At 26.9% G+C, this 20329-nt stretch overlaps 3 protein-coding genes across 6 annotated transcripts in view; 1 reads left to right on the plus strand and 2 right to left on the minus strand.

Moving 5' to 3' along the window:
• The window catches only part of LOC147814401 (uncharacterized), a 129737-nt gene that overhangs the window by 3715 nt on the left and 105693 nt on the right, over positions 1-20329 (plus strand). Inside the window, exon 3 of one of the 4 annotated variants that reach the window (XR_015431246.1) lies at positions 5596-5721. The exons of the other annotated variants lie outside the window; for them this stretch is intronic. The gene's annotated coding sequence lies outside the window, so the exon portion shown is untranslated. Of the gene's footprint in view, positions 1-5595; positions 5722-20329 lie in introns of those variants that run through there. 4 annotated transcript variants of the gene reach the window in all.
• On the minus strand, positions 5559-10345 carry LOC107444921 (uncharacterized). Its single transcript, XM_016059191.4, has 3 exons — positions 10201-10345; positions 8148-8198; positions 5559-6107 (listed from the first exon to the last, which is right to left on the minus strand). The coding sequence occupies exons 1-3, from the start codon at positions 10210-10212 to the stop codon at positions 5592-5594; spliced, it is 579 nt and encodes a 192-aa protein (XP_015914677.2). The 5' UTR covers positions 10213-10345; the 3' UTR covers positions 5559-5591.
• LOC107444920 (uncharacterized) lies at positions 15618-19453 on the minus strand. The gene is made up of 3 exons (XM_016059189.5): positions 19306-19453; positions 17690-17740; positions 15618-16225 (listed from the first exon to the last, which is right to left on the minus strand). The coding sequence occupies exons 1-3, from the start codon at positions 19315-19317 to the stop codon at positions 15662-15664; spliced, it is 627 nt and encodes a 208-aa protein (XP_015914675.3). The 5' UTR covers positions 19318-19453; the 3' UTR covers positions 15618-15661.

Here is a 20329-nt window from a genome sequence, read left to right on the forward strand (position 1 = left end):
GTTCAAAAATAGCCAAAGTCTACATATTACTGTTTAATTTTTGATAATTTTAAGTTTTTTGAATCTGGTAGCATTCTAAAGTAATCACATGGCTGACAAGCGAATTCTTCACATTTGTGCTCAAATAGTTCTCTTGAAAAATACTTATAAAGTAAAAGAAATGTATCTTTCTTTTGCAATATTTTGATAAAAATATGCATATAGTACAAAATTTAAACATTTAAAACAAAGCCTTTAAGTCATTTTAAGTTTAATATATTAAATAAAAGTAACTTTTTTTTGTGTCATTCCGTCACATGTTTTAGTATATTTTTTTAAATAGCAACTGCGTTTTTGAATGAAAATGTGTATATTTTTGAATATAAAGCAGGTGTGGCATAAGAATCAATGAGAAATTGTAAAATTCTATGCATTTGATTATTAACTTCCAATAATTAGCGTGACGGAATGACACATCTTCGGCGATGGAATGACAAAACGAGTCCTTGAGAAGCTTAGTCAAAAACTAGGGAATTATTTTTTTTTTCAATTTACCTAATGGCTAAAACAGCTGTTGAAAGACAGATAAAATGTTGAAAAAGACCAAGATCCCCATGATATGATGAAGAAAAAAAACAGAGAAAGAAAGGCAGAGAAGAAAGCTTCCGCGACAAAAGTTGGACTTAAAAAACTCAGAAGTGCAAACGCTGTTGTGCAGAGATTGTGTAAACAAAGAAAAAATCAAATTCTACCAATCTCTTCACATACAAATAATTTAAATTCCCTATACAAATTCCTGCAGAGTCTTGGTAAAGCCATAAAAAAAAATTGTACACTCACTTCCAAAATCACCAATAGAGGTAAAAAAATTAATTCAGTCTTTATGTGAGAAGTATTTAACATCGAACTCAAAAGAAACTAAGTGAGAAAAGTAATGTTGATGAGCTGTTTAATTTGGTTAAAAAAATTTTTACTGTCAAGATGATGTTAGTTACAAGCCCCCAAGTATGAAGGATTCAGTCATAATACAAACTCTGACAGAGTAACGAAGAGTGCAGATGCAATATATACTTATGGCCTTAAAAGAGGCTTTTCATAAAGAAGCATATATTGATGTAAAGTGTGTCTTATCTCATTTTTGTTCCTATTCTCATTTTTGTTAAGTGTATTTCATTAATACCTCACAGCACATGCACCTATAAATACCATGTAATTGTGAGGTTGTTCTAAAAGGCCAAACAAGATGTTGGCTACTGTAAAACGGCACATAATATGTAAAAGAATTTTATGATTTCATAAAGTCGAAGCAACAAATCGTTGAAGTTTTGTTTTTGTCCAGCTATTCTATTTAAGAGAGGGCAAAAGAGAATGACTTCAGCTAGACACTTGCTACATTAGCATTGCCAGGAACAAGAGACCTGCACTAGATGCTCATGTAGTTGAGAAGCGAATCATCAAAATTCGAATGCTTTCTAATTTGAACCAAAACCAAGTGCATGATTTGAAAAGCCACTATTTTGAAGAGGAAATGGAAAATATGATTGAGGAGTATGCGGTCGGCTCTTTAATCATTGTCCCATACTGCGAAAAAAAAGAAGGCACATTTATATGCAGCGCAAATTACTTTGATAAACAAAGACGATTTAGATGTTAAAGTATTTAAAGAACATGGGACAAAAATTGATTTATGCATAAATTTCCTGAGAACGAAGATAAGATGTGACATTGGCCAGTTAGATATAAAACCTCTTCTGAGACAACCTAATTTTCAAATTGTTGAAATTTTAACTGATTCTTACGTAAATATTAATTCTGTTTATCTGTTACATTCTGTTTATCATTTACATATTAATAAAACATTTTTTAAATGAAGACTTTCTTCCACTAAACTTTTTGTCATTCCGTCACGGTCATTCCGTCACAGCAAATAGATGTTAATAACTGCTAGCCAACCTGAGGTTAATTTTCCAAATTCACAATTTACATTGCTTACACATTATACTAAAAGTAAAAAATAGTTCAGGAAAATAATAGTTGCAAAATTCACAAAAACTAACAGTTCTAAGCGGCATGCCGAAAGCTTGGTTGCCAAAATGTCATTCCGTCACACAAGTAAAAAGTTCATAAAATTAAAAATAAAAAAAATACAAAATTCTTTTTTTTTAGTTTATGAATCACATTATGCCAATAATAATGATATGCATGAGAAAAAACCATGTTTATTTGAAATTAGATGCATAGAAACTTCAATTAATTGTCATCATGCAAGTCAAAATGTCATTCCGTCACATATGGAATTGCCCTGGAACTACTAATGATATCACTTTGAAATGTTTAGGGAATACTTGAGATTATATCAGTTGCATGCTGTGATAATGTTTTAGCGCTAACAAGAATAATTTTTGAGCTATGAAAGATTTTTGCTCAAAAATAATAAAAAATTTTTAAAAAATTAAAAGTTTTCAGTTCACAAAAAATTTCTGCCAAAGATACGTATTAATAGTTATCACAAGGTAAACATGTATATGTGAATATTCTGTGAAAAAAATTGAAGCAGTGTCTTATTTAGATGTTGAGAAAAGGTACATCGAAAAAGGGCAGTCTCAGCATTATTGGTATATGGTCTACCGACTCCACTTACACTAGCAAAAGTTTTCTAGCTGATGCGTATTCATAGTACAACGGATAGCCTTCAACCCGAGTTCAGGGTTCAAACCTCAGTCCCCACTATTGAATTTTTTCCCTAATTTTCTTTTCTAAAACGGTTGATTACTATTTAATAAGTCTTATTAAATTTATGAATTACCATTTTTAAATTTAAATTACTTTCCTTAAATAAAGTTTTTTTAAAAATAGAAAAAATAAGACAGTTATTTTTTAATTTAAGTAAAATATATGGATTATTTATAAAAATTGCAAAATGTTAATTTAAATTTTAAATTGTATTTTTTAAATAATCTATATGTTTTTAAAAAAAATTAAAATACATTAAAATTTATTTTAAATTTTAAAATGCGAAAAATTTTTAAACAATCTATGTATTTTAATTAAAAACGTAAAAAAGAAATAAATATCAAATTATTATTTTTTTTTCAAAAATTTCAGAATGAATAATGTAATTAAATAGATATCAGCTACTTTAGAAAAGAAAATTTGCGATGAAAATCAGTCGTTCCCGGAAGGATTTTGTAACCTTGACCTTTATGGTAGAAAGCGGACGGACCAACCGTCGCACCACTGATATATATCAGCTGAAAAGTTTAAAAGTAAATGAATTTAAACTTCAACGATGCATATTTTTGCCCTAGGGGCATGATATGGCGATTATAATTTGTGCCTTATCCTAGATTTTCAAACATGCTCTTTAATATAAGCTTAACTTTGTTTTAATAGGAATTTTCGAGATGTGTACTTCTCTTGTGATTACACATATAACTTACAAAGTAGCTGAAAAACATTTAAAACGTGTCATTTTTTTAAATCTTTGGAATTAAATGAATAAAGTAATAATTTGGAATTAATAAATTAAAGTAAAATAAATGTTGTAAGAAAGCTAAGAATAAAAAGTAATTTTTTTAGTAAATAAAGAAAATATTTTTATGAAGTATATATTTCTAGAGAAAAAAAATAGTATGTGTATATAATAAATATTTTTCACCAAGATCAATTACTTAAGCCATAAATTTTTTCTTCTAAAACTAAAAAATATGAAATGCAAAATAATGACAGTGTGAAATAAAGTATTACAGTTAAAAGTATGAAATACGTATGAATATTTCAACAAAATTACTAAACCTTCTGGTCTTTTTTTTCTTAAATAATTAATATAATACATAAAAGTATAATTGCAAAACCTTTTTTGTTTGTAATAATTGAGTATAAAATATTTGGACTAAAGTTGTCCTCCATAAAATAAACAATGGATGTCTTTTTCATATTAAATAGATTCCCTGACAACAAGGATACTTCATCTTCCTTTTCCGTTTCTTTTTTGTACCAGTCTTAGTTTACAACACCAAATTATTTTGTTACTTTGAAAATATAATGATTGTTTAAATTTGTCGTAGCATAGACAATTTTGCTTCTTTTTTTCTATTAAACTTTACATTTCTTCATTAACTGCTGGGCTTGTGCTTTACTTTTTAAGTAAATCGTAAGCAGTACTGTCCTTTTCTTCGATCAAATATTTGAAATAATAATTAGACCTAGAGAAAATATATATGTCTTTATTTTTTAAAATTTAATTTTTAACTTGATTTTTATTATTTAAATCTAGTGAGACTCTTCCTGTTATGTATAATTTATTAAGTAACTGTTATAAGCAAAAGTTATTGAAAAATAATGTTAGCGACTAAATTAGTTGATCTTGAAAACCCATGCAAACTTTTTGAGTAATTGATTGGACAGGTTTTTTTCCTTTATATTATTATCTATTGCATCATTAAATCAAACAATATTTTTCCATAGAAATACTATTATATTCCACAATATTTCAGGTCCAAGGTACAGTGGGACATTTAAATTAAATTTCTTTTTTTTAATTTATGATGGCAAGATTAAAAGACAAATTATCAAAATCACAATAGTCTAACAATAGATAGATTTAACATGCGCACTAGTTTATATTAATGTTAAATTTAAGGATTTCATGCAAATATTTTCAGTTAAAATACGATGTTTATTTCACATTTTATGGCCAGTATTTTGGCATTGTTGATATTGAGGAATAACAATGTCTTTAAAATGTTTAATATATTTATGTCCGTTTAAAAAAAATTATTAACTTTGATTAGAATTCATTGATTACTTTATATTTTGGATATAATGAATTTATATCAACAAGTTTTAGAATATTCTCGGATCTTTAAAAAAATGCATAACTATATAAATAAAAGTTTTTTCATTTTCCTAAATTGCGAAAATGAAGAAAAAGGCTATTTCAATATTTCAATAAGTTTTAGAATATTCTTAAATATTTAAATTATACCTATAAATAAATATTGGTTTGTTTTCATAGATGGAAAAAAAAGATTCTGTCAATACATGAAACCATTTATGAACTCCTTTTATAACAATGGGGTGCAAATGAAAATTGTTATACGAAAAAAGTGTGCAATCACCGTCTATTTTAAAATGTAGTTTCACATTTTAAGCATTTATCCATTTATTCAAAAAAAGCAAACAAAATCTTGTTGTTCGAAAAGAAAAGTGGAAATTAAAAAAACGAAGAAGAGGCAGTGTCAGTATTTCAACAATTTTTAGTTTATACTCTGAATCTTTAAATTAAATTAATAAATAAATAATGGTTTGTTTTCATAGATTTCAAAAGGTAAGAAAAAGCCGGAAAAGGCTGTGTCAATACTTTAAGCGATTTATACACTCCTACTTTTAAAATTATGAGGTGGGAATAAAAAAAATTTAATAAAAAAATGTGCAATTACCGTTTGTTTTAAAATATAGTTTACTATTTTGAGCATTTGTCCATTTACGTTAAAAAAGCAAGCAAGATTTTGTAGCCTGAAATGAGAGCCCAAAAATGATAAATTACGATAAAAAAAATTTTCAACAAATTTATTTTTTCAATTTTTTACATAACTAAGAGCAATTTTCATTTAGTAACCGTATCGAGCATATGGCAATGTACCCAATAGCCCACTGGCTAATCCTAATCCACCATATCCTGCTCCGTATCCAAGACCACCAAGTCCAAGTCCATAACCTCCATACCCGTAGCCTAATCCACCTTGATTAGCATAACCATGCCCATGTCCAGCATATCCTTGTCCATGTCCGGCATATTCTTGTCCATGTCCGGCATAACCTCCAATACCGTAGCCACCATATCCTCCATAGAGGTGGCCATGAGCAGGGGCAGATGAGTGAATGTGAACGGCAGCTGGATTCTGGTTTGCGGTTCCTGGTTCGTTGGTCTTGACTTGAGCTCTGAAGCCACCGTGGTCAGCTACGTAATGAACCTCTCTGTGGATGCCACGATCATCTGTAAATCCATAGCTTCCTGTCACGTGATGTCCACCAGTTCCAGATTCTTCTCTGTGTTGTTCGCCATGTTTATCTTTAATGCTGTAACCGAATTTGTAAGGAATGGCTGCATGGTGCCCATGATGTTCCTAGAAAATGAATGAGGTTTTAACTAAAGTTATATGATTAGTATTCACGTAACTAGAGCCTTAAATTTGTACTTTCAGGATTAAAATAAAACTTTTTGCTCTGTGGTTGCGTTGATGTCTATTATTCTTTGAACTATTAAATGAACTGAAATACCATTTGTCATGTAACTAAGTAAAAAACAATTTTGCCTGTGTGTTTGTTGGCGTGCTGTGTGAATTGGTAAAATTATAAATTATAAGCTGAATTGGATTAATCAAAATCAAATAATGTTAAATTCACCTTATATATTTATATAGATCACTAATTTTATTTCAATAAAATTTATATCTCATTTTGATATTAAAATTTCTTACAATAATAGTTTCTAATTTTTCAAATTTTAGTTTCATGTTTGCTTGAAAACTAACTTGATATTAAATTATCCAACTAGGTAAAAATAGGTAATTTTGAAGAAAATTTCGATTTTTTTTCATTATCTATATTTGATCTTTTGTTCAATAATTTTATAAATTTCTTCAAACTTAAAATGAGTGTTATAATTTAGAATTATTTCATATTGATATAAAATAAATTGTTTCAGTACTTTTTGGTAATTACCTACTTTAAATGCATTTTCAGAAGAAGGTTGATTTTGAGATATTCTCTTCATGCTAACAAACATTACAGAATAATCTTATAGCAAATTTCTTAGAAATTTCGAATGTAGATTTTGTATAACGTTAGCTATGTTTTGAACTAAAAACTAAGGTCTAAATTTCGGTCGTAAATCTGCATGAATGACGTGAAAAATTTGTAGTTTTTATATTTAAGTTTGCGGTAATTTTCATCGAAAGAAAATATTTCATAAATTCTTAAAGTTTACTTCAGATTTATAATTTTAAAGATCCCTTCTTACCAAAAATAAAATTAAAGTTTTAATTAAGATAATTTTGTCGAACCCTGACAGAACAGTAAGCAATTTAAAAACATACACTTCAAATATTATAATAAGAATATTGGCTTTATTTATTGTAATTTTGTTTATGAAAAGCAAAAAGGAGGGAATAAACGAGAGAGGAGGACCCAAAACAAAACCCGATTTTTCAAATGAAAAATTTCTTCAGTCACCTTCAGAGTACTCTTAATCAGATGCAATGCACTTGTCAAGTCTTTTTTCCCATTAATTGAAGCATCTTTGGAACTCTTCAACTTTGATATCGTCCAGTGTCCCCTTTGCCACCTCTACACTATTCGTTTTACCACCGTTTTGTTTTTACCACCTCTACATCATCGTATCGCTTCCCTTTTGGAATTTGCTTCATTCTTAGTCAAAATTGCAGATGCTAGATCCATTGAATACGAAGGGTGGGATGATTCATTGATATTATTATTATTTTGATATTATGTCAGAAGGCGAGGAACAAATTTAGCAGAGTATTTTCAAATCTCATTCAAAATCCATTGACACGAGCTCCAACTCACGCCCACCTCTTCTGAAATTTGCTCGATCTTGCAATGACGATTCTTGTTGACTTTTTGGCAATTTTTTGCAATGTTTTCATTGTTTTGAGATATAATCGAAGACTGCTCAGAAAGAGAATAAACTTCAACACTCATCTCACCTCATTTAAAGCTTCAAAATCTCTCGAAAAATTGCCTGCGGTTCTTTTTAAAAGCCTATTAAAGATTTTGATAAGCTTTCAGCAGAGTCGATTTCTCAGTCAGAAATCAGAATTTTAAGCATACTTTTTTTTTCTTTTCAAATTTGCCCCATAGACTTCGTAATCAAGACAAAATAACAGTAAGAAAAGTGCTGCACAACGCTCAAACGTCGAGCTACCAACTGACGTAATCAGCACAATTGTTTCGTCAAAGTCTCTACTAACCACATATAGCTAGAGAATTCTCTGCTATGTTCACAAATGGCAGCTCGCTTTTAGATCTGTTCCACTATTTTTATTATGATTATTCTTATTATTATTATTTGGTTCCTCTAATCTGTTCAGCATATTTTTTATAAGCTAACCAAAATATTTAAACAATATATATAAAATTCTTACCAAAGGAGGATGAGCCATCACAGCAACAACCAAAATAGCTAAAACGGATACCTGCAAAATAACAAAAAATAAAAAATATTTTAATTTTTTTTCCTGGCAATAGGAAGTACACGTAAAATATTTTGAAAACATTAATAATAATAATAATAATGATAATAAAAAACAAAGAATTAAACGTAAGGAAACTAACATAGTAATGAAATAATTACCGAAATTTTGCTATAATCGAATTGTATTTGGTAAAAAATGCTATTACATGTAGGTGTACAATGGGTTATAATAAAATGTCACAAAAAGCTTAAAATGTGTTAAATGTGTAAGATTAAAATTGATTGTAACGTTATTTTTCAAACTTCAAAAATTGCAACCTAAGACAATTTGTTAAAAATGCACTAAAAGATTTAAATATAACGAATTGTTTTTATTCTACGATTTTTTGGGAATAATATCACTATAAGAGAGTTAGCTTGTTAAATATCTTATTAAATACTTCACATTATACTGCATTCTTTAGTTATATCAATTTATAATGTTACTTAATATTTGATTTTCTCCATTTAAATAGGTTCAATTTATAAACGTTTCACTTTGATTTATATTAATACTTTACTGGAATATTAAAAAAAAATAATATCATATATTACATTTTATCTACAGTAATCATTGACATATTCAAAAATATAAATATTATAAAATATTAACAGATATTAAATATTAGCTATTTGTTCACCCGAAAATATTTTTTATTGAAAAATAATTATCTGTTTTCGTTTATTTGATGAAATTACATTTTAGAATCAAAAAGTAAAAATAAAAAAAGAAAGTAAATTTATTACGACAATAGTAATTATACATTTCATGAAATATAGTAATATCACAAAATAATTACTAGAATATTAGAAAAAAATGAATATCATGTATTATATTTAATCTATAGTAATCATTATAATATTCAAAAATATAAAGATTGCAAAATAATAATAAATATTAAATATTAGTTATTTGTTCACTCAAAAAGGCTTTTTATCGAAAATTAATTCTCTGTTTTCATTTATTTGATCTAGTTACATTTAAGAATCAGAAAGAAAAAAAGAAAAGGAGAAAGTAAATATAGTAATAGAATAATAGTAAATATTTAATCTTTTTTGTCCTCAGAAAATAATTGTTACACGCTATGAATTATTAATATCACAAAATAGTCATCAGAGTTATAAAAATATGCCAGAAAATAATTGAAAAGTAATAATATTTGAAAAATATTTGTAATTATTATATTTGTAGGAAATAACAACAGATAATGAATGGTGGAATTTTTATTTTAGATTATTATTTACTCGCAAAATATTGTTTCCTATATTTTCTTCAAATGGGTCAGCTTTTAAAATTAAAAAAGAAATAATCCTATAAGACGTAATAGTATAAAAAAGCAGCAGTTAAACTTTCATAAATAATTGTTATATAAAATATTAGTTACACATTAAAAACTACTTATATTAGAAAAAGTTATCCCTTTAGGGCCAAAATGAATACGCAGAAATTATTAAAAATCATTAATATTTTAATAGGAATAGTAATCAGTACATCATTTGAAAATTTAAATTATAGAAAATATAAACATTAAGAAACAATATTAGATATTACATTATAAGGTAAGAATAAATATTAGAAAAAATTAGAGTGTGTTAAAAAAACATCAAATAAATACTGATTGATTTTACTTTATTTTACATACTTTATTTGAAAATATTATTTTTTAATCTAAAAGAAACAACATTAGAAGAAAGAATAATGGTAATGAAATTTGTAGTTATGCATGACATCGCTTGAATCAGAAAGTAGAAAATATTAATTATTTATTATTGGCTATAAATGTTATATTGCATATAATTTTTTTTATGAAACAAAATTTCAAAAAAAATAATATTTGAATTCATATTTTTCGAAGAAAGTACTTATTGTAGAATTGAAAAATATAAATATTAGACAAAATAATTATTCCATTTTTTTAAAATGTTAGTATTGGTAAATAGTAAATGATATTTATCTTCCTTACCAGTGAGATCATTTTTTCCTTTGTTGCTTTCCCACGAAATACAAGAAAAGACTGATTTCGGTTATTTCCGATTCCGTTCTTATATAGTTCATTTAGTCCATTGGTTTGACATTAGCACATGATCGTGACCCGATCAAGAATTCAAATGTTTCATGCATGGTTAACTATTTGTTGCTTTCGGCTCTTCATTTTCACTTTTCATAAAATGCTCCATTTGCTTCACCCATAAAATTTTCACTCTCTTTCAGAAGTTTCGAGATCAATTTGTAAACATTTATTTATGAAATGACCCATAACTAAAGGAATTTTGATTTCTTAATAGTAACATTATTCGTTTTTTATCGATTGCAGAACAATAGTTTTAAAACCAATTTAAATTATCGTTCATAATATGATTGATTTCTTTTGCTCAAAATTAGTTTTTTCCAACAGTGTTGAAAAGACTGAAAGGGAACAAAATGGTCCACTTTTTATTTTAACTCTTCAGAAACTGTCTATGTTTTAATAGCTGTTATGACTATTTAGTAATTCAAATGATGAATGATTGATAAAAGAAAATAATCTATAAAGATTCGAATTTTTTCCATTTTTTGAGAAATTTAAAGACCATCTGCTTCTATTTTCAAAAATGGTCATCTTTTGAGTTAAATTTATTTAAATTGTTTTGTCTAAATTCATTTTTTAACGGCAGATACTGAAATTTCGTTCTTCACCGGAAAATGCCAGAAGTGTTTTTTTCATTTAACGTTACCCAGTTGGCACCTGTGAGCCTAAGTCACGGAGGCAAGCAACATTACCCACGCAACATTGCCACAAATACCCGTTCATAGGGTGGGCCACATTCATACATCAGAGGATAACACAGAGAGAGAGAAACAGCCACGCCCTGGAAGAGATTTGAATCCGCAGCCATTAGCTTCGAAGTCAGGCACGCTAACCGCTCCGCGACCAGGCGGCTGTTTAAATTCATATCATATATGTTTTTGGCATATATGGTAATAATGTTACAACTAATTCAACTTTTTTTATTTTCACATGAGCAGCATTTATGTCTAATGTGCGTGAATTTCTTTTATCTTCTTGTCTAACTTGCGGTAGTATCAATATTTTTCAGTAATACTCTGCAGGAGCAATAGTTTAATATATGACGAGAAATAATTTGCATTAACTTGAATTCTAAACATAAAAAAAAATGCTTAGATTTATTGGTACAAGCAAACCCATTAAAAACCCCAATATAAATCTAAATCGGTATTTTTACTTGTCAATATCTAGTAGCCTAAATGTGTAATAAAAACCATTTGACAACCAGAAGTTCGAAGAAAATGGAACATTATGAGGCATCAATACTAATTAAAATGATAATACCACGTTAAAAATAATAGCTAAAAAAAATCAAAATTCGAAGTATAAAAGAATTGATTTGCTTCAGATCGTTTTAATTTCAATGATTCCAGCATTAATTAAATTTTGAAATAAAAACAAATGGCTAAGAGTTTTTAAATTATAAAAACAAACTCTAGTATTCACATTAGTAGCTGCAAATAAAGAAGTAAATTGGGTGATGAGATTAAAGGCAAAAAAAACAATGCAATTGTCTGTACTTCCACAAATTTAAACAATGTTACATTCTCAAAATAGACTAAATAATTTCAAAGAGCTTTTATTGCTTGGCATGTAAACTTTTTCAAATTTCCTATTAAATGAAAGATTGTCACATGAAAAAAATCTAATTTTATAAATCTTACCAGCCTTTTTTCGTAAACTAGTTTACTAATAGTTTCGATAACTGACAAACGAGCTAAAGTAACTTGTGATCGCGATGCATTCTCGATAAAATCGTTGCGTGTTTTTGAACATTTGTATAAAGCAGCTATAGGGGGTTATAGCATAATACATAGATTATTTTGTATAACTTTTATTATTATAACTTACTATTATGAGCTATTATGTATTTATTATAACTTTTACTGTTATTTCACCCTAAAACAGTTATTCAAAAACACTTTACAAATCTCCTAACATATGCTTAAAATAAATTAAATTACTTGAAATTTAAATATTAAATTAAATTTATAATTAAAAAGAAGATTTCGAATTTTGATATAGCTATCACTGTTATGTTTCCATATTTACATATTTTTGTTCATCTCAATCTAATTAAATTCCCGGTCTTCGTGAGGTTTAAAAGAAATCGTGAATATAAATTATTGTTTTTTTTCTTCTTCTTAACAATGAAACTTTCAAGAAAGACATGAGATCACTAAAGAGTGAATGGTTTCGTTTAAAACTAACTTGTGTTCTTCATATTTTCTTCGGAACTTCTCGTTTATGTCAGCAACAAATTCTTTGCAGTCGAAATTTAAAAATATGGCCACAAAATGTAGTTTTAAAAGCTATTTAGCAATTATTTTTAAAAAAAAAACTGTTCCGTTTTATAAAAAAAATTACATTTACGACGGCAAAGATTCCAAGGCCTATCACTTGATCACTATACGGTTCAATGTATTAAAGCAGTGGTTCCTAACCTTTTTCGGCCTATCGCTCCCTCTAGATGTCGCTGGCCACTTATAGTCCCCTCCTAAATCTTGACAGCCACCTATCGCACTTCTCTTTTTTCCGATCAAAAAACCACGAGAAAGTTTAGAAACTTCAAATTTTTCTTAATCTTTTTATTTTATCATTAATTTTTTTTTAAATTTGTAACTCTTTGTCTGAACTCTGAACGATCAGTATCGTATACATCATCAATTTCGATATTCGCTAGCTTTTTATCATTGTTTTTATTCACTTCATTTATTATTCTTGTCACCTCCCTAAGGATTATTACCCCATTGAGGGAAAAATCCCCCAGTGTATTAATGCAAAAAATTCTCCAAAATTTGGTTTTGAGAATCTATAATTAAAAAGACTAAATTAACTTTCTTGAACCACAGACAAATAATTATTAGGAAAGATCAATAATAGCTCAGCTAAACTAATTTATTAATTGAATAGAGCTGTACTCTAGAAAAATCAATAATATTACCTATTTCATTTAACAACCGGCATTAAACTGCAGATCCAATGTTCATTTCACGAATATTAACGTAGATTTCGTAGAGTTTTAATTTTGAGCCTAACGCATAAACTTTTGATTTCAATATTATCTATTATCTATAATTCATATGATACATATTATCTACGATAGACTAATATTACATATAATATTCTTTTTTTTGCATGATATTAAATGATTTTAAACGATTTTTAATGAAACGGAGATGCCATTTTACAAAATATTTACTTTCCACCTGTTGTCAAAATTTCATATTTCTGACTTTAGGACGTGTGAAATTAAAAAGGAAATACATATCTCAGAACCAGATATATAGCTCTTTGAGTTGCTGGGGTAAATACGATTATTGATGATATTAACAGTTTTCAAAACATTTTAATGGGTCTATCGATTGATGCTAAAAAGTGATCTTAACAGTAATTTCATTATGAATTCAGTTTTTTCTCCAAATTCGTTTGTGTATATCATTGAGGTGAGGAATAAAGCTCAGAAAAATATTTTGGTATAAAATTCTTGGAGAACCAGTTAATCTTAAAAAATTAGTTAACGGTGGGTTAAGTTCTAGTTGAAAGAAAAAAATATATAAAAAGATCCACACTTTAATCAATTTCAGTATTAATGCTATTAAAGCTTGAAAACTTTTTTTAAGTAAAAACTTAAAGCTAAAATTGCATATATTTTTAATAATTATTGTTAAGAATAATTAAAGCCAAATTTCTAGCCTTTTAGTTTTAAAAAATTTTCAGTGAGACGAAGGTCAACCGTCAATTGAAGTTCAGTTTGAGAAAAACGAAATTAATAAATCTAATTTCGACTAAAACATGATATTTTTTTCTTTATTTGACAGAAAAATAATTCCATTTCGTAAAAATAATAAAAAAAATCTCTAACTTCTTAAGATGTTTGTGCTTCAGAGCTCTTTAAATTAAAAATAAACTTATAGCTCTGAAATATTAGTAGCATTTTCTCAAAATGATACCAAACTTTTGGTAGTTAAATGACCAGTGATAAAAAAAGAAATTTCTACTGTCCCTTTTAATAATTTTCCCTTTTTTTTTATTTACGAGTTGACTGTTGTTGTATTCTCGGATTTTTCTATTTTATTTATTCGTCGTGTCAACAAATAGTTTTCTTTATTTGCGTGAACTCATTAAGTCATTACCATTAAAAACTCGCAGTAGTGCTATCTTGTTATATAGTTCATTTAGAGGAGCGCCACAAAGCTGTTTTTTTTATATATGTCTCTAAATATCTATATAAAAATCGTTAATAAGAAATATATAATAGTTAATTAAGAAATAGTTATAAAACATAAATTACCGAAAATTAAGAAATAGTTATAAAACATAAATTATCAGAGCAAATTTTTTTTTTCTTTTCGCGATGCATAATTTATATTTTATTTTAAGTTTAGATACTCTTAAGGCCAAATACAATCAAGTATTTGAAATATTTTTAATATATGACAACAAAAAAATAATCCAACTTTGTTTTTGCTATTTTCTTTAAAGAAAAATAAAAAATAAACTTTTAAACATACAATTCTTCGAAGAAATATATAATGAAAAAAAGTTATGTCGTATTTATTCCTTATCTCTAATTTAATTATTTTATTAGGAAAACGAATAATTATGACATTTTATATTATTTGTAATTTTCTTGCATTTCTGTACTTTCTAAAGTGCCATTTAACATGTATTCAACTTATATTTCTTTCAAATTGTACTTTTACCCTTGTTTTGAACTCATTTTATTTTAAATTATATGAAAAATTAACACCCAAGCGGGAAATATTTTTATAAACATGAATATTATTTTCTTTAAAATTAAGGAACATAATTTTTTGAAAGTGTTTAAAATTGTGTTGTTTAATCCAACTGTATTGCAAATTTGAAAACTTCAAATAAATTTGTAGAAATATATTGTGTTTGCATTTTGGTTCGTAAAAAATTAGAACAATTTAATATACTTTTCTTGGTTAGCTATTTCTTATAATATTTTTTATAATCTTTTCAATATAAAATTTAAAAGACTGTTACAAAATTAAATTTATATTACATATTACATTATTTATAACATAATACTTTATAATATTACACATAAATGTAAAAATGCTACATTTTGAAAAAAAATCTTGTTTTTTTTTCAATTTTAAAATATAGATCGATATTTTACAACAAATTATTACTTATTGAGAATTTCATAAGGACTTTTATTCATGCATTCATGTTTATGCATATTCTTGAAGTATCTTATTAATTCTTTCAGTTAAAGCCACTTGTATTAACTTGAATTTCATCACTTTTAAAACTGTTAATGAAAGATACTAAAAGTAAAATAAGAACATATTTTTTCTTTAAAAAATATTTTTTTATTGCCTAGATATTTATACAACTATTCTATTTAATAACCATATCTAGCATAAGGAAGAGTGCCTAACAATGCACTGGCTAAGCCATATCCACCAAATCCTGCACCGTAACCGAGACCATTGTAACCAAGTCCATAACCACCATATCCATAGCCTAAGCCAGCATTTCCTTCATGACCATGACCAGCATAACTATGTCCGTGAGCAACATGTCCATGTCCATGAGGAACATGACCATGTCCATGAGCAACATGACCATGTCCATGAGCAACATGACCATGTCCATGGTTAGCATAGGCATGTCCATGACCAGCATATCCTCCATAGAGATGACCATGAGCTGGAGCAGATGAATGAATGTGAACAGCTGCTGGATTCTGGTTAGCGGTTCCTGGTTCGTTGGTCTTGACTTGGGCTCTGAAACCACCGTGGTCAGCTACATAATGTACTTCTCTGTGGATACCACGGTCATCAGTAAATCCGTAGCTTCCTGTCACATGACCACCAGTTCCGGATTCTTCCCTGTGTTGCTCACCATGCTTGTCTTTTATGCTGTATCCAAATTTGTATGGTTTAGGTGCATGATGACCATGGTCCTAAAAATAAATTTAGGTTACAATGGCTTCATGTAACCAAGGATTATAAACCAATACTCAAAGATTATAACGTTTAAACAAACTAATTATAAACTAAGGTATTGAAATTCTTTTATATCTGAGCTAAATTTTCCCTCGTCATTTCATATTGCTATATTAGGAAGACTTAAAAGTAATGCCGTTTCGGTGCATTTGATATTTGTTATCGAAATTTTATTTTTTATCAAAAATGTATTCACCCTCGTTTGCAACAACCGTTCAATGCCAGGGGTAGAAAAGGAATCGAAATGGATTAAAAAAATGAATTGGTTTTTAAGACTAACGAATATTTAATGCACCGAAACAACATTATTTTCCGATCTCCCTAATACAATGGTATTATGCAACCAAGGATTATGTAACAATAGGTTTATGTAACCAAGGATTATAAACCATGATGACCATGATTCCTAAAAAAAAATTATAATATTATGGCGTTTCAAAGTTATTACAATCATTATCAGTATTTACTCATACTTTTTCTTAAAATATTTCTCGTATTCCCTTTTTTTCCTCAAAGTCTTAATTTTTCTTAAAAACAAATTCTTAATGTTGTTTTCAGATAGATATTTTATAAATTTCCAGAATTTTTAATTAAAATCAGTGTGACGCATAGAAATATCTGATTGCCTGGAACTCCTCTGCTATTTTAATTTTTTGCATAAAAGGCTCTTAAAAAGCGTTTCCCGAACAGTTTCAAGATGAGGCTTAATATATAATATTCCCTCCCTCAAGTGCATTTACCAATTTATTGACTTGACATTAATTCATTTAATATTATTAAGCAAATTTTATTTGTGACATACAATTTTCTGTATTTACTTTAGAAACGAACACTATCCCTGTCGAATTCAAAGTTAATGTGACGAGTAAACTGTTATACAAGTCAAGTATGCTTGATAATTAAGTATATTTAGTAAGTAAAAACAAAATTATGTCATAAAAGTTTGCCATAATTTAAAAGTATTCTATTGCGATGTATTTTCAAAATAATATTACTGGATGAATCTTACGAAATAGAAGTTTTTTCCTGAGTTTACTTATACAAGTCTTGTTCAAATAAATGTAGAGTGAAGCAGAATTAAGTATATTTGTTTTTATTTGATACAAGATCAATACGTTTTCTTAAAAAAGAAAAGCATTTTAAACAGTTTCAGTATTTTAATTTCTTAAAAACTGTAACTAATCTATGTAATTCGTTTCATAGTTTTAATATTCTTAAGTATTTAGAATATGTTGGTAATTTCTTAGCCTATAAAAATTTTTCAGAATTAGATAATCATTAGCTCTATCAAAATTACTTAAAAAACTTTGCGTACGTCTTTGTAAATCAATTAATAAAATAGTATTAAAAATGATAAAAAGTGACATTAATTTAAAATATCTAAAATAATATTTAAAAATGTAGCTAATAATGATATTTACCAGAGGTGGATGTGCAAAAGCAGCGATACTAATGATAGCTAAAATGATAACCTGTAAGGAGAAGAATCTAATTGTAAATTACCCAAATGATAAGAAAAATAAAAAGAAGCTTACACCAGTAAACGAATAAAGCTTCTCTATCCTGCCATTTTTATAACAATAATTTAACATTAAAATATAACAGAATCAAAATAAATACCAGAGTAAATATTTCTGAGAAAATTATAACATATTTTGAATCTTAATTATATTCAATAAAAATTGATTTTATAAAATAGATATTGTGATTTCTAGGAGAAACAAGATGAAAGAAGTTTTTTTTCGAATATGCGGTATAATTATTTTTTATGTAAGTAACGGTACGTTTACATGTTACACACATAAAATGAACAAATAATTAACACATAAATTATTTAGATTAGAAGTCATAAGCTATTAAATATATATATATATATATATATATATATATATATATATATATATATATATATATATATATATATAAAAGAGGTAGCGCTTTGAAATTTCAACTTCGCTGTAAACGTGAAAATGTCAGTTATCTCATTTCAATAATATACTGATGCATCGATATAAAAGTAAGGTCAAAACAAACTGAATATAGCTAAATATATCGCATTTCTAACTTTATGGGAACACCAAAATCAAGGCAATTTTTACCAAAGCGCTTTAGTTATGACTTTTGGTAAAATAAACAACAAAATATGATTTAATTACCATGCTCTTAAGCAGTAAAAGTGATATATTTTGGTAATTTCATCATGATATCTTGGAATATGGTACAAAAATCATTTATTCGGTTAAATTTAATGACTTGTTTTATATTTTTATGTAATGTAGGGCAATGAGAACTGTAATTTGTAAAACTAGAATTTCCAGTAAACCTCTACCATACAAATGAAAAAACTACCAAATGAATTGTTGAAATACCGTATATTTAAGTTTTATTGCTAAAATAATTGTTTGTTTTTTTAAAATTCCTTTACTATGCAAGTATGATAATTATACTAGATTTTTTTTTCTGTGTGTGCATAAAAAAAGTCTTCTACTGTTGCTATTTTCTCTTGAAAATTAAAAATTTATTCTTTACCTTCTGATTTCATTGACTTAAAGCTTAAAGGCATTTGTAAAATATTATAACGTTAAGCACTAACTACTTATTCGCTTTAAAAATATGCAAGTGCAACTGACTAAAAAGTTCCCTTATAAATCGCAAATATACAAATAAAACATTAACAAAACCAGTTAGCAAAAACCTAAACAAGTCAGTTAATTATTTAATTAAAAATTATTTTTGAAATTTTACTGTCTTCAATTTTTAAAATAAAAACAAATAAAAATAATGAAAATCTTTAAAAATTTTAAAGTTTACTAAGTTTTTAACATATTATTATTACGTAATGTACAGCGATAATTTTAAATAACTCACATAGTTTGATTCGAAATTTCTATAATTAAAAAAGTCACTTTAAGAAAAAGTAGTTAAATGTATTGAAAAAAATTAAATTAATATATTATGAAACAGAATTTAGGAGAAACAATTGCTGAATTTAGTTCAACAATTTCCAAGACAAGCGTGCAAAAAAAATTTATATTACCTGGTAAATCATTTTAATAGGTTTCAATTTCTATTACTGAAGTAAAGAAAGATAATGGCAGTATTTTCTTCCAAGCATTTATATAGTGGTGAAAAGGCGTTTATCTTACTGGTTCAACAAGAAAGTAAATCGTTTCAATGCTTCAATAGTTTTGTTGAACTTGAACTTCCCATTGTTTTTATGGAATGTTATTATTAGTCAATATGTAACTGTTTCAAACGCAAGCATAAATTATGTAACATAATTTTGTAATGTATGTTATCGAATACTTTCATAATTATTGGCTTAAAAGTCATTTATGTGAAATTTCATTGACATATTAAACTTTAGGGATTTAGCTACTTTTTTAACTGGATAAGTTATTGTGAGCTAATTTTGATTTAATTTTCATCTTGTATATTTTAGCCTGCTATGACACTGAGAAAAAGTTTAAAAATTTAATGCAATTACAACATATAAAAAATAAACTTTTATTGTAACCTTTTTTTTTTTACTTTAGAACAGATTTCACCTTCTTTCGTTGCTCCTACAATTCTACTCCAAATAATAATAGTGAAAAAAATATAAAATTTTGCAAGGAAAAGTTATAGTTTTCCAATCCAAAACTGGTTTTAATCACATAAATTTGAAAATTTGTAAAAAAAGTTTTTAAGTAACTAAAAACACATTCGTCTAATTTTTGTTGTTTTTTTGTAAATTTAGTTTACAGTAGTTTGCGAAATATTTTTGTTAATAAAACTCTTTTTTATCATGCAAGTTTAAAGTTATAAGAAAAAAATTTCTGGATTAATACAAAAAAAATTTTTTCTAGTTGCTACTAAAATTATAATATACACAACAGAATGTTAAATATTCTTATCTTTTCATAGATTAATACATTTAAGAACACACTGAGGAAAAAAGTATGGTCAAAACTACCATAATATTCCATAGCCGCCATAATAAAACTATCAAAACTACCGTATTCCTGGCTCAACAGGTACATCGAAATGCGCTTTTGTTTTTGCCAAAAATTTCAGTAGTG

Source organism: Parasteatoda tepidariorum, chromosome 2 (genome assembly GCF_982258835.1).
Source record: "Parasteatoda tepidariorum strain Cologne lab strain chromosome 2, Ptep-v5.0, whole genome shotgun sequence".
Classification (NCBI taxonomy): domain Eukaryota; kingdom Metazoa; phylum Arthropoda; class Arachnida; order Araneae; family Theridiidae; genus Parasteatoda; species Parasteatoda tepidariorum.